The 15,437-nt window shown below is 44.9% G+C and overlaps 1 protein-coding gene across 8 annotated transcripts in view; it reads right to left on the bottom strand.

Moving 5' to 3' along the window:
- The window catches only part of REEP1 (receptor accessory protein 1), a 60,041-nt gene that overhangs the window by 19,172 nt on the left and 25,432 nt on the right, over window positions 1–15,437 (bottom strand). For 5 of the 8 annotated variants that reach the window (XM_042870514.1, XM_042870513.1, XM_042870519.1 and 2 more), the window contains exons 3-8: window positions 14,005–14,081; window positions 11,991–12,111; window positions 10,285–10,398; window positions 3,485–3,535; window positions 2,249–2,323; window positions 2–170 (exon numbers count right to left, since the gene is read on the bottom strand). In XM_042870514.1, coding sequence (XP_042726448.1) covers window positions 2–170; window positions 2,249–2,323; window positions 3,485–3,535; window positions 10,285–10,398; window positions 11,991–12,111; window positions 14,005–14,081 — 607 coding nt within the window. The remainder of the gene's footprint in view (window position 1; window positions 171–2,248; window positions 2,324–3,484; window positions 3,536–10,284; window positions 10,399–11,990; window positions 12,112–14,004; window positions 14,082–15,437) is intronic. The other 3 variants (XM_042870515.1, XM_042870517.1, XM_042870516.1) reach the window with 2 other exon arrangements.

Raw genomic sequence — 15,437 nt, forward strand, 5'->3', positions numbered from 1 at the left:
CCTGAGCTGCCAGTACCTTCCGATGCACTTCTGGATGTTTTTGGCTGGCTCTGTTTGCTACTTGTTCGTACAGTGACCGAAGGAGGAACAGTGCTGCTGCTGTCACCACGAATTGTTGAGAGATCCTGCATGCTAAAGCTCCTTAGTCTCTCAGACAGGGCCCCCTGTCCCTAGTTAAACAAGCAAGCAAATGACATACACAGAAGTTAGATTAGACAGTGCATTTCAAACATTCCTTCTCCCCAGCTCATTGAATGAAATGAAAATGAATGAAAGTTTGACCATTAGGACAACAGGGAAAGAAAAAAATTGCCTGCTCCAGTAACCTAGAGAGGATGTAGATGAGTGTTAAAAGCATCATTTTACTGTCTTTGCTCTTCCGTTTAGAGTGGTTCTGTGCACAGAATGTGATCATTTGAAACTGTGATAGAGAGCATCTCTGATTCTTCAACGCAGTCATTTGAACTTGGAGCAGCCTTGGGCACATCTGAAGGAGGAGGAGGAGGATGTAGGAACTTTCTGGGAGGTACTTTCCTTCAATGATACGAAGTTCTTGTTTCAGAACTGCAATTAAATGGTCCACATCAAAATAATTTCCTTTTGAAGTTAATCCTCTACGATGACATTCATCCAGCAGTTCTCAGTCACACTAAGAATTTTCAGAGGACAGCACATTTGAAATTTGGATGTAATGAAAAGTTATTCTTAAAAGCAAATAATTATTCCTGTGCTTTTCTCATGAAGTTTAAGGAAGAAATAAACTCCTTCCATTTGTGTTGCTTTTCAGACTAGCTCTCAGTCAAGAGACAAAGACATTCCGTGCCTGTCCCTTAGTGAAATGGCATTGACATGCTGATGTACTGAGTTACCTAAAAGTACTGATTTACCAGCATCACTTCAGAAATTTCACAAGCAGAGTAATGAGAAATCAGTGCTTCTACCCTATATAATTTCCTTAGCAACTTACTTTTAGGCACTGTAGTTAGACACAGCACAAGGTGCTTATAACCAAAGTTGCCGTGGCAACTTTCAGTCTCTACATTCAAGGAAATTGCTGGATCAGTAATATACCAACTTTTCTTTATAAAAAGCTTCAGGCTGAAAAACCCTCTCAGGATTCAGACTTCCAAAGCATATCAGTTCAGCCACAGACAGGCTGCTCATCCCAGACTACAGCACTTTTCTACATCAGCAAGAACCAAAGAGCACATGGTGATAACTCCTTCAGTGCTGCACTGAAACATCATCAGTAGAAACACACACCATTAAGCACAGTAAAACTGAGCTGTTCTTTGTAGGGCAGTCACCTGGTGGAGGCAGCCAGGAAGCCACAGTAGGGTTTTTCTCCTCAGTTTACTGAACATTTGGTGTCTTAACACCTCTCTGTGCATGCTCGGTTGGCACCATGATCAAGGCAATCTCAAACATCAGCACAGAGCGGGGGGATAAATGGACTGAGAGCAGTACTGCACAGAGGGACTTGGGGGTGTAGGTGGCAGAAAAACTGGACGTGAGCAGGTGATGGGGGTTGGAATTTGATGATCCTTGAGGTCCCTTCCAACCCAAACCATTCTGCGGCTCTTCAAATTCCCGCACTGCCGCCCAGTTGTCGGTGCTGATTAAAGGGGACACAAGACATTCTACCCCAGAGTCTGACTACAACAGACAGCTCCCTAGCAAGAACTTGTTATGAGCAATCAGATCACTAGCTAATATTTTGCTGTTGCAGAATGACTGGACAAGCGAAGCTGAGGGCTTAGCAATTGATAAGCTGCTGTACCACGAGTGCTGTATTTCTCTTGCACCACCAGCTCAAATGTCAGCAGAACTCAAGCTTTTAGCCTCCTCCCAGCTGCTTTGCTCAGCCAGCTAACCCAAATAGCATTTCATTCCACAGAGTGATTTCTGTATGTGGATGTGAGTCAGATTAGAGATGAGATTCATGTCTCAGACCAACCTGGCAGGGAAGATGACACTAATACACTCTTTTGCATTGAAAATTAAGTTATTTTTTGCACTGCAACCTGTGATATAATGGCACAGAATGATCTAAAAGCTTTAGAACAAGGAGCTAATGTATGCTTCTCATCATTTGTTTTGTCAGGGAAGGAGCAGAGAAGGGCCAGACTGGAACAGGGCTCAGTGGCACTGACAGGACAGAAGACAAACACTAAAAAGCGCATGGTAACATCACCTCCTAGTAAAGAACATTAACCCAGTGTTAACAGCCCAAGCCACAAACACTCACCCAACCAACATAGCCTGGAAGGATCAGAAATTTTGGTCCTTTCCAAAATCTGCAGTCAATATCATGACAGATACTCTAAAAGGCAATGCAACAGAATTACTTTGCCTCTCCAGAGTTCATCTCTGCATTCACACTGGAAATACAAGTTTTAAAAAGGAGGTGGACTTAAGAGTTGGAAAAAATTGAGTCTACATACTATGGAATCATTCATAAAAATTCTTCTACATTTGTAGGTGGTTGTATACAGTCTCCAGGAAAATAAAGTTACGAACATAATCTTAAAATCTGCAATATATGTAACAAAGTCTCATTAAGTATAATCGAAATATAAGCAAATAACAGCATCTGGATTTCATCATATCTTCAGTTAGACCATCTGAAAGAATTCTGCAGACATTATTTAGGCTTCAGAACATCTTTAATAACTAGAAACTCCATTTTGCAGCTGAAACTGTAACAGCACAGTGACTGGACACAAATCAGGAATCAAAAACTGCCAAGTCATGTAAGAGAAGCTTTCTGTTAATGCAGGATGGCACCTTCCGGCCTTTCTCGTTTTAAGATCATTAGTTAACGGACAGGCAAGGGAACACTAAGTCACATCACCGCACTTCCAGCACAATACTAAACCTGTTAATTTTCTCCTCCCTCTTTGCTGTAACTCCTGTTACACAGTAGCAGACACGTCTGCATGCATATTACAGCTTCCATCCTGCAGACACTTGCTTCCAGGGGCAGTGCATTCTCCTAGGGCATCAGTTATTGCTACAGTGTCAGCAGGACTTCCCCAGCCACCCCTGCCAGAAAATGCTTGCAGAAATCCATCTTCACCTTTGGGCCAAGTCCTGGTCTCTCTAGCCCCACTGCAAGCCCAACCATTCTAATGAGATCACAGCAATGGGAACGAGGCTCCCTCTGTCCATTAGTGAAAAAAACAAAAACAGACATGGCAGCTTGGCCAACACAGTAGCAACAACCTGGGTTAGATGGTTTTTCTGCATTCAGAGCTCCCTGCCTGACTGCTGGAGTCTCTTACTGCCAGCAGAGGACTTGGAAGGCATTTTGCTGGTGAGATCAAGGAGAGGCTTTTAAAGCTCAGCACATAGGATCTACCTACTGGAAGCAGAGCAAACAGCATCTGTCCTGAGACCAATCTCAGCTGAAAACAGCTCAAACTAGTCTTTTGCAAGGAGGCAGATGTTAGTTAGGTGTAAGCAGAAGCATTCAGCAGATTACCTGCCCTTTTTTCTGGTCCAAATACAAGTGTAAATGAAGTAGTTGAGAGACCTAGCAAGGGAAAAAAAGAGCCAATGTGGCAACAAACATAAAAGCTTTGAGAATAAGGTCGATTTGAAGCATAAGTAATCAAGGTGAGACATAAGCATGACACTGTTGTACAGGGACTCACACACACATAAAAAGCAGGGGCACCCACCTGTGAACTACAACTTTGAATGTAGATTCTCCCTTCCTCAGCTCTCCCAGAGAGATGGAGAGAACACTCCATAACCCCAGCTGACAGGGTGTTACCTAGCAAGTGTGTTTAAAGAGTTAAGCAAATCATCAACACAACAGGCTGTCACTCTTTGCACTTCACAGGTTCATCCCTCGGGAGAGACCCCCAGTGTCTGACCACCTCTGTAATACAGACTGACAGTCATTAAGAACAGACTGCACTACATGACTAACTTATGACTAGTTTAGGCACAGGATTAGGTCAGGGATGCTCAGGAGTCATTTTAGTCCAAGTGATTACCAGCCCTTCTGAGAAGTGGGGTAACACTGGGGAATTACACCAACAAGCACGTTTGCATGAAGAAGCTCACAGGGCCTGCCTGCAGAAGGCCCTGATAAGAGCAAAACCATTGGCTCTGTGGGCTAAGCAGAGGCCGGAATGAAGGGAGCAGTTGCTTCTGCCATTGTCAACCCACATGAATGCAGCTATCCTATAAACAATATCTTTATGGCTTGCGTGCCATGGGAAGAGCTACAGAGTTTGGAGAGGTCAAACAGTACAGAAGACTCAAAGGGAAATCAGCTGACATTAACGTTGATGGTGGAAACTTAATTTCATCCACCCTTTTTGTTTGTGCAGTCCATTTCCTCTCTTGGGAACAGTATGAAATTGTGTCTCCCAGCCCAGCCTCTCAGGGTACTTTTATTGTTTGGTTTTGCTGTCCTGTGCATTCACTAGCTATTGTCTGCTCCTGGAGACATTCATGCAAGAGCCAACGAGATGAAAAAAACGGAACCAGCTGGGTGGATTGTACCTCTGCAGCAGGGACTGTGTTTTGTTGATTTGGGGGAAAATCAGTTTTTTGAATCTGAAAAAATGTATTACACCACAACAGATACCGTTCATGAAATAGTGATTAGTGGTAACATATGTTCCAAGAAAGCCTTTGTTGGGATAATATAGCTCAACCAAGAGATCGCTGGCTTTGAATCCCAAGTGAAGATCTTCTGAAGAAGGCTGCGTTCATAAGGAACGTGCTCAGCCCTTCTGAGATAACAATAACAGGTGCCCTCCTGATTTCTGCAGCTCCTGGCCATATAAAAGAACAGGGCACACGTTATGTATGGCCATTACAGATATGGTACTAAACAGACTGGACAGACTGTCCTATGATGCATTTGATAAGCAAAGAAACACTTACTCTGCAATGTTGTCATTACAAAGATGCTTTATCCTTCCTTTTCTTAGGAAAGGAGGCTCCCCACCTCACTCTTTCCCAGTTCAAGTAAAACTGCAGGTCTCCACTGTCATGCCACAGAAGACACCATTTCTTCCACAGAAGTCTGGACTCTAAACATTAAGAGCTATCAATCATCACGGGAAATCAGAGAGCTAAATACTTCTGATTTCTGGGCAGCTGCGCTGGCTACATCAGCCAAGTACTTGAAATGAAGGAAAAAATGCTGTTTGACCAGTGAGGATAAAATCTAAGTGATCTTTGGTGTTTCTTCTCCTGGCTTAAAATCCAGCAAAAAATGGAAGACTTTCCAACAAATTTCCTGGGTTCAGGAAACCTAACCCAGCAGTGCTGCAGCCCCTATGGGGTGATGAGCCCAGAGGGAATGGAAGTGATGTTGCCAGACCTGTCAGGCGGTCTTGAGCTGAAGCAGTTTGGGAACTGCTGATGCAGCAGCTAAAGAGGTGGATGTGAGTACTGAATGCTTCCCCCTTCATCTGCATGTCTGGCCTTTTTAACAGATATCCAGAACGACTGCTAGCTCTGGCAGCACTGCAAGCCATATTTCACTACGCATGAAAGGCTCCTGGACTGTTTCTTATACTTATTAGGCATAAATGTGTTTTCATCGACACCAGTCATGCATGCCTGCACCTTCCACCTCGTTCATCATCTCCTGCCAAGGCTCTGTGCCCACTGCCAGCAGTGTGCTGTGCCCCCTACTTCCTTTCCTGAAGGCAGGCTGCACCAAGGAGCACACAACAGGAACAGCATCAGCTGCTGTGCAAACAGAAGACCAAGGGAGTTATGTTATTAGAAATCTTGGACTTGTGATGGCCTGATGGCTGCAGGATGTTTTCTGCAGCTCTTCTCTGAAGAACAGAGTTGAGACTGCAATTTCAGGTGGTTAAGTAGTTGGGAGCAGGATTTGTCTTGTGGTAAAATTACACTGACCTGTTTGGCTGAATTGGTTTGTTCAGGATGAGGAATAAGATAATATAATCTGGGAATTGAGGAAGATTCAAAGAGAATGGAAGACGTTAAAAGCTGTAAGAGTGTAAAACTGGTGATGGAAGGGCTATGGAAACAGAGGAAGCAAAGGCAGAGCACAGCAGGCTCCGGAGAAGGGAAGGAAGGAGTGGAGAGTTAGCAACTGGGGACAGAGGAAGGCAGCAGGTGGTGGAAAGCTTGGGGTGACAGGTGGAAGATGAGCAACTGCTCCTATGGGTGTGCCAGAAGAGGCTGGTGCTGCCTCCAAGCCATCAGTACCACTCCTCACTGCAGTCACACACGTGTCTCAGCTGCTCTCATCAGAAACCAGAGCACCGCCAATGAAAGGCCTGTTTGTGCCCAGGCCTCCATCTGATGGCTCTGCTGCCCAGCCAAAGCCTTGCACCTGCCCCACTGTCTGTGTCCCATAACAGCCCTGCTGCTGCTCTGTTTCTGCAGTGACAGCAGAGGGAAGGCGAGCCACTTAGACACAAATCAGGTTCCTTTTGTGCTTCTCTTCTGCTGCTGCAAGCTGAGCCGGAAAAGAGGTGATCAGTGCCCACGGCTCCTTGGGAGTGGGAATGGCTGAACTAACTGGAACAAAAAACATGCAAAGAACAGCAAGATTTAATGCTTGGTCATCTAATCCCACCACTTAGCACTGACCCACTTGAAGTCACAGTGTGTGACAGATGACCAACCAATGAGGACAGGATTACAGAGCCCCAAATAAGATTATGCTCTTTAGAGGGGACACAGGCTGTTCGGGGTAGGGAAAAGATCCGTGCTGAGCACCTAGAAGGGGTAATAAAGCCAGCTATCTAATGCCCTGTCTGCTTAGAGAGCATCAAAAATAGACTCTACTCAGAGAGAGAAAACACCCAAGTGAGCCAGCTGGGCAGGCTCAGGGTACTTGGGACACTGACAGCTCCTCGGCCTGTAAAATGAACTGGCACAGGTTTGTGCCAACATTAGCACAACTGTGGCTTCAAAACAAAACAGAGCCGTGGAGGGGAGCAGGAGGAGGGAGAGAGAGAAGCCTGTACTTAGCTAAGAAAGATAGAAAGGGGAAAGAGGTCAGGGAACAGAGATAAGGAAGGTGTGTGGCTGTGCTCAGCTTGCAGCTTCTTAGCCTATGAGAAACATCTAAGTAGCAGCCTGTCAGACACAAAGCATAATCAGAGAGCCAGCAATACTGTGCTGTGTTGTGGATTAAGAAAAAAAAACAAAAAAAAGAATGATGGGCTTCACACAGAGATCACGAAAGAGAAGAGATCGTGATGGATCCGGACCACGGGGAGCACAAGATGTCCCACACCATGGGACAAAGACAGGAATGGATAGGGCTGTGCACAGTGGGAGACATATCTCCAAGTACAGGAGGCTTTAGATTGAAGCTAATTTACTGAAAAACAAGTCTAGATGGAGCACACTTTTAACCCAGCATCTCGCTGTGTATTTGCCAGCAGAAGGTTCCCACTGCAATGTCTGAGGGTCTATTTCTTAATAGGAAATCATGTTTTCCTCATCCTTTAAACCAAGTGAAGAAGAAAAGAAGAGCAATCCTCCCACTTGCTGGTAAAAGCCCCATTTTCCATGGCACCTGCAGGTGCTCAATAGCTCTGAATAGACGGTCACCTCTGTAGGTTACAGTTTTAACAGACCTGGTAAAGGCTGAAACCCAATGAGCCTCTTCAGAGCTCACTTTCCAATCTACACTCAACTCTTATCTCAGGCAAGCTGGATACCCTTAAACTCTGGCATAGGGAAAGTCAGGATAAGGCTTAGAACTACTATTCTCCTTGCTCTTCCCTGGAAACTTTCCTCTGAGGACAGCACTGCAGTTTGGTTTGGCATCTGTCAGCTCAAAGTGTTTTTTAGATAAATAATCACTTAAACTTCACTCACACAGGATAATCTGCCTCTGTTATACCTCCTTCTCAAGTGTGCCAGTGAGGGTGCTGACATACATTTAACAGCGGCTGAAAACCAGGACAACAGAAGCTGTCACCATCGTTCAGCTCTTGGAAACCATTCCCCCTGCAGCAGGGATAGATAAATAGGAACACGATCACACCTGAGCCACTGCACCTCACATCCTGAATACGGAGGCACCACAGCTCAGTCCTCCTACAGTGGAACACATCAGGCTGAAAATCACAGTCACAACCATTCAACTTTCCCCTGCCCAAAATTTCAGGCTGAGAAGGGCAGGGACAGAAACTGCCTCAACCACTCCTAACTACTGTACCATGAAAGTGTCAAGGTATTAAGGGTGCGGTTCCATGAGCAGCACAGCTGAACTATCTCCTACTCACAACCAGGAAGGGAAGTCTTGTTTTTATCTCCTCCACTCATACTCCTCACGATGCACTTCTGTCCCTCCCCTTGTGTTGGCTCCAGCACTCATGGGACACACTTGTGGACTCTTCCACTTGATAAGAAAAATGGTGCTCCCTTTCTTTCTCCTTATGAATTTGCATTAAAATGGATTAGAGCTAATGCAGAGACCCAAACAGCTGGTGCAGAGAAACCCAACAGGAGTGGGAGCAGCACCCCCATTTTGGAAAAGGAGGGTTGTTAGACCACCTTACTCTGTCTGCTGAAACTGCACCCTGAGGAACACAGAAGCAAGCAACTTGCCAGGGCTACATGCTGAAGTGGTGAAGAAGTCAGGAATCACATTTTTCCTCAAGTATGCTGTAACTTAAATCTCAAGGTTGAATGAAAGGAATGAATGTTCCTTGCATTATTGTATAAATCAATCAATCAGATGACTACCTCTCCATCCTATTAACAGAACACTTCCCTATCCCCAGAGAAACATGCAGGAAAGACTCTCTTGGTCCAGCACAGGAAGCAATATTTTAACTGTTTACTTTCAAGTCTGACTGGCAGATGTTCCATACAGCAGTACCACAGAAGTCACAGCACATGTTGGTTTCTTCCAGCAATGAAAGTGAAGCTTCATTATCTGAAACAAAGCAGTACTTTCCTTGTCTTCTCCATTCTGCCTGGTTTCCTGCTGCCACTAGAGCTGTATTTCAAGGCAGTGAGAATCTTAAGAGCAATAGAGCAGTGTACCAGTAGAACTGAGCTGGGCTGACAGCCATAGTCTGCCCAATGCTTGGCAGTGGAACAGGAGGTAATTTTTGGCCTTTTTTTGGAACAGTTTTTGTGTATCCTTGTCACTCTGTGTGTATATGACACATCTCAGGGGCTCACACTTACATAACATCTTCTTCAATTCCACTTGCTTAATGGCCTATACCATATTTGGCCTCCCAAGGATGAATTATTCATTTTTACAGGAGATAAGGCCAGGATATGCTAAATGATGTGCCCAGGGTCATATGAAAAGCATTTGGCAGAGGAAAATAATTTCCTTCAACTCCCATTCATGCGTTTTTCCTAATGCCAGCATCCATCTTGCTCATATGTTTCCGTTACCCTTCTGTGAGAAACACTGTATTTGGCTGCATGCAAGCTGCATTTTTTAGACAAGTCTTGTTTCACAAGAGTATTGTTGCTATGCACATCTATCCTAAGCCGTGGTAATCCATTGCCAGAGAGCAGAACCACAATACCCAGTTATCAAGTTCTTGCACCTTTCATGCAAAGAAACAGATAACAGCTATTTTCTGGTCCTGGCTCTAAGCCAGGATTGGAGTACAGGACACACCTCCTCAGATAAGACCACTCCTCCAGCATCTACTCATTCCCCAAAAGCAACTAATGTCACTTCCCATTCACTCTCACATAAGCACGTCCCCAGAGAATTACACACCAGGTATGTTATGCGTAAATCTGTCAGACAAATTTTCAGCCTTCCTGAACTTCTAGTCACAGGTACTTTCTGTTAGTATCTGGACTAGAGGTCACTAGACTTCTCAAGAATGCAGCACAACAGATAACAAGCTGGGCCTTTCATTTCACCAGCAAGGTACTGACAAAAAACTACTTCCTAGCTAGGGTGTTGTGTTCGTGTTAGCATCATTCATGCCCTCACTTTGATAGAGAGAACAAAGAGCGCAGGCTGTGATGAACAGCACTGCTAATGTTGTCACCAGGGTACTGAATGGCATGGAAAATAAAAAAAAAAAGAGGCCTGAAGCAGACCCTAGTTTTCATGCTGCATTTACAACCTCATACAGGTTCTCTAAGCACCACATTTACTGTCTTCATCCCAAGAGGCACATCTGTGGCTGGTGAATAGGAAGCAAACTGGGAGGTATGATGAAAACCAGTGAGAGAATCCCTACCCCTGGTATGTCTCCCCCTCCACACCGTGGCTGTAGGTGGCAATGGATGTGGATGAGATGCTAATATCACCATCCTGACCCCCACCTTTACCTTGGAAGCTGCCATGACAGCTGCTGTGGCCGCGACGTTCAGGCCCCGCTTCCCAAAGTGCACGAGGGCATCGTAGCTCCGGTCTTTCGCCTGGACGAGGCAGTCATCGATCTCCTGTCACAGCAGACAATAAAACAAACAAAAAAAACCCAAAAGAGTGATAAGTTCAGCGTTCCCAGCCTCAAACTTGGCAAACTTTGTGGAAGTAGACGTGCTCCTTTTCCCCTGTACTTCAGTGGAGAAGTTCATTTGCAAATGGGGAAGATTTGCAGGGGAGCAGTAGTCAGCTAGTAGTCAATAGTCAGCTAGTCAGTAGGGAGTCAGCTTTTGGGATCTCTTTATTCCATGAATGGAAGACTGAGATCCAAATTTGGAACATACTTGCACAGAGCAACCACCATGATAGGTGCTGGAAGCAAGGCAGACACATCTACCTGGAAAGAATGTGTCAGAAGCCATTGGCAGTCTATGGACTCCAAAGACAAACTGGACTGCTGCGTAGTGAAAAAGAAATGGCAGTATGATGCTGGTCAGCTGCAGTTCTACTGCCCTGGGTCCAGTATTGGTCCTCTCAAAAGTATCTGAGGTATCTGTGCATATCACTGCAGTGTCCATCTCCAAAATGCCCATGGAACTTATAGGCCTAGAGGGTCTGGATTTTAACATTGCAAAATATGCAGGGAAAGTTCCTGTCCTTGTGCTCTCTTCCCCCAGGACACAGGGACTTAGATGATAACGGATGACAACAACTTCCAGCAATTAGCTACTGGATATACTGGGTTAGTAGGAGCTGGAGACTGTAGGAAGCTGTTGGGTTCTTAGTGATTTCTGTTCTCATTCCAGATGAGAGGTGGTAACCCAAAATGCATTAGCACTACTTGTGAGAAGCATAAACAGAATTACCCAGGAAACAAAAAGGGAACTGATCCTCACTGTTTCCCTTGGAGAGGACTGAGACACAATTGTTCATGCACTGCCTCTGGCTTAAATAGAGATCTTTCACTGCCATGGCTGGCAACGTGGGAAACAGTTATTCACTTCTTAGTAGCTTGTATGTTGATATGTGACTGATAGCTATTCTTAGCCCACGTATTCATACAAGCCAGTTGGATCTGCCTGACAATGTCCCATTCACAGCCATGGTAGTCTCCCAGGCAGGCAAGCAATTCAAGCTGTAATGCCTCCTCTGAAATTAACATCATAAACTTCAGCAGGACATTTCTTAGCCGAGTCCTCAACACGCTACATGTCTTCAACATTCTGCACCTCTCCCAGTCAGGCAAGTGCTTGCTACGTCCCTTTCAGACAGGTTGGACTATTTGTCTCATTGCTGCACAGAGCTGGGTACGAAGTTAAGGAGTCCTGGCTGTCAGACCATGTTTCTCTAATCATTACATTCAGCCACAACACAGCACTCCAGCTATACTCAGCTAGTACGTGCAGAACAGCTCTGGAGGTATTATTATCCCCTCCCTCCCAACTTCTCAAGTGCACAAACATGAGCTAATACACATGAGTGAGCTGAACAGATGCCAGTATTTAGAAAAACAACCACCCCTAAAAAACGAAAACACATCAACCAAAAAGAGAGGATCAACTGACAAAGGAAGAAAATAAGGAAATCTCAGTCCTTCAACGAAAATGAGTGGTATGAAGACCAGAGCAAACACAGAGTAAATCTGTTCCACCCAGGCACCTGTGATTACCTTTTCTTTTGAAGATAGAGTTGGGTGAACAAATTTCCTGTACAAGAGGCTGGAGCCTTTAGTGTATGGAGACAGCAGCCAAGCTACAAAAGCTATTTTGAGTTCATAGTAGAATGGAAACCTAGAAGAAAAAGAGCTATTAATGGCTACTCTCACTTTGGTGACTGCTCTTAATCAGAGACGCTCAGCATACTGGCTGGCTCGGTTTAAGGCTTCTGTTTACCAAAGAATCCAAAGACCAAAGACATTAACTTACCTTCACACACATTGCAACTAGGCATGTGTAAATCTTTACTCAAGTATCAGAGCTATTATTTAATGGTCTGGAAAATGATGGTCTGTTGTGTGATAAGAGGAGCTGTGTGCACACAATGAGCACAAATGCTGCCTTAATTGCATTTACTGTCCTTATGAGTGAACAGCAAACCAACAAGTCAGTCTATCATCAATATACTTATGCATCTTTCATCTCTTTGCTTTTCTTTGCCTTTCTGCCCTGGTTTCAGCTGGAATAGAGTTAATTTCCTTCAAAGTAGCTGGCAGGGTGCCATTTTGGATATATGATGAAAATACTGCTATTAACATACCAACATTTTAGCTGCTCCCAAGCAGTTCTTACACTGAATCAAGTACTTTTCTGCATCTTTTCTGTGCTGACCCACCTGACCAAAGAAATGTTTCATATTATATGTCATAACGCTCAGCAATTAAACTGCAGGAGGTTACTTGGAGACTCATTGAGCTGGTGGTGAGCAACCACTGTGAATCACTTGGGCATTTTTATTCTTTTAATCTTTTTTTCCTTCTTCTTTCTTCTTAAATAGCCCTTGTCCCAGCTTACAGGTTCTTGCACTTTTATGCCTTCTGATTCCCCCCTTGGCCATCACCAAGCCAGTTGGGCTGTACAGCATTTAGGGTCCCTGAGACGGTCTGTGCCCTGAGATACTGTGAGCATGGATCTGGCAAACTGATCTTCCACCTCACTGAGGCTCTCTGCAGCATACTTGATTTCATAGGCTCTGTGGAAATGACAAGCCCTGTGCTATTCCTACAGGGAGATCCAAACAGCACATCCTCCAAAAGAAAACAACATGGAAATCTCTCCAGATGAGGACAGTGAAAGCAGATTTGCATGCAAATTAGATAAAGAGACAATAATGTCTTTTATCTCCTCTTCAACAGATCTGACATGCTGACAAATAACCCGACTCCCTTTGTCTGGAGGACCCACTAGAGGCATGCAATCTTAAGAGGTCAGGGCTGTGCTCTACAGTTAAATCTTCAGTCTCAAGTCCATCGAACTCACTGGTATTCACTACTTAAGAAGAAGCCGTAATAAAACGGGCAAAAAATCAAGTATTTTCAAACTTGAGCATCCCAATTTAAATAATTGAATCTGATGATTAGGCATTCATGCACTCAAGCCCTGACAGCCTGCCAGGAATCCTTCCACTGGCACCAGTGAGCCTTCCACAGTTCAGACTGTCACTGTCCTCCATCAAACTGTAACTCCATTCCACCCAGGAAGAAATAGGCAAGATGTCTGAAGAAACATGACCCAGGCAGCAACCTAGAAACTAAGTTCTGTGCTGCAGGGCTGTTTCTGCCTGATCCACAGAGTCAGTGTAGTTAGCACAACTATCTAAGCCTAGAACCGTGCCTGTAGCTAAAGATACTATTTTTATGTGCCAACCTCTGTAAGCATAGAAATCAGCTATCAGATGTGCATCTGACAGATATGCATCTGACAGAGCCCTATTTCTTACAGGCAGGGGACAAAGACTCCTGTGGTGATTTCTTACTGAGATACCACTGAGCAGTTCTTCTCTCTTCCTTTCCTTATGACAGCATTGAGAAAGGAAGCATGGCTCCTCCACACTAAACATCCCTATGCATTTGAAGGTGCTAATCCTGTATTCAAGAGAGCGCACACTTGGGCCCTGTTATTTCCCCTACAGACATTTTGATTTTATTTCCATTTCAGTTCAACAGGCTGTTCTCAACTGATGCTCACCAACAAAGAAAGATATCCGTGAACGTCTCTGCTGTCGTGAAGAGCGCAAATATTATCCAGTACATCATCCATTTGACCTGGTGAAAGAAAGCAGTAGCTTTCAGCAACAGGCATTTTCCCCCCAAGAGCTCAAGTAATCTCATACAGGCACGTGTGCAGAGACTCTCATAGAAAAAAGGCTTTCCCCACTTACGTATTGAACAATCAGTAACAACTTGAAGATGCCAGGACTCCCCCCCACCTCAGTACATAGCACACAGCAGATTTCCACACAAACCCTCAAGGAAGGAAGGATCTAGAGTTGGTGTAGGGACAAGGAGGACAGCTTGATTTGCCATTCCCATGGGGGAAGCTCTACTGGCCAGGAAAAGGCCACAGCCTTATCACAGGGTATTAAAAATTTCATTTGGCTCATCTTGGTAGACAAGGTTAATATTAGGGTGGGGACGGAATTGCAATTAAGACAAAATGTACTTACATAATACATACAGGCAGGGGAAACTATTCAGGAAGAGACAGATAGGTAATGTGCAATGTGCAGTGACCCAAGGCTCAGGAACTGAGCTGAGTTAGCATGCATCAGCAACAGTGCCTGCCCACATACACCCCCTGAGCCCACTGCAGGGGCAAGGGCAAGTGAACTAGCTCACATTCCCTTCTGAGGGCTTAGGTGAGAGCACTTTACTTCACACTGGTTGCAAAAGCACGTGCTGTGCTGTCACTGTGCTTAATGCATTATGGACTGGTGGGTGTTTCATGGATTATCTCCTTTGAGGAGACAGTGACAGACATGGAAGAAGTCCCATGAGGAACTGAGATTTGGTCAGGGAAACTGTAGTGTCTCAAACAATTCACGAATCTGTGGGGGTTTGTCAGTGATCAATAAATGTATTTAAAAGGCACAGCTGAGCCATTCTGATGTATGTGGTATTGGCTCTTCTTGGGCTGAAGTGAAATACCATTACCTGCCACTTGCCACCGGCACCTCCAGTAACATTTATCAAGCAATGAGGAATAATTTCCAAGCACTGGAGGTGAGAAGGCAACTTTTTGCTCTCTCTCAATACTGTTTTTTTTTCCCCAAAGACAAACTGTAAAACTGAAAGCTCAAAAAGCTTTAGGAATCTGCATCTCCAAATTAAAAAGCATGGCATAGGTATAGATAGATGAGTTGGAGGTGTTATTTAGGGCTGCAATAGAATGAGGGAAGGCCGCAAAGAAGGCAGCACAAGAGGGACATCCACACCTGGTGCTGCAGTGGGAAGAACAGTGGAGGTGCCAATAAGGCTGAAACTCACCAGCTCGAAATGCCTTGCTCCATCCTCTCCCCAGTGAAGCAGGGACAGAGCCTGTAGTGCTCCTCCATCTGCCCACAAGTACTGAAATTATCCCCCTGAGCACCAGGTGCCCAGCTGTGCTCCCCCAGCACTTAG

Source organism: Lagopus leucura, unplaced genomic scaffold (genome assembly GCF_019238085.1).
Source record: "Lagopus leucura isolate 7727_CA_CO unplaced genomic scaffold, USGS_WTPT01 Super-Scaffold_100004, whole genome shotgun sequence".
In the NCBI taxonomy this organism is placed as follows: domain Eukaryota; kingdom Metazoa; phylum Chordata; class Aves; order Galliformes; family Phasianidae; genus Lagopus; species Lagopus leucura.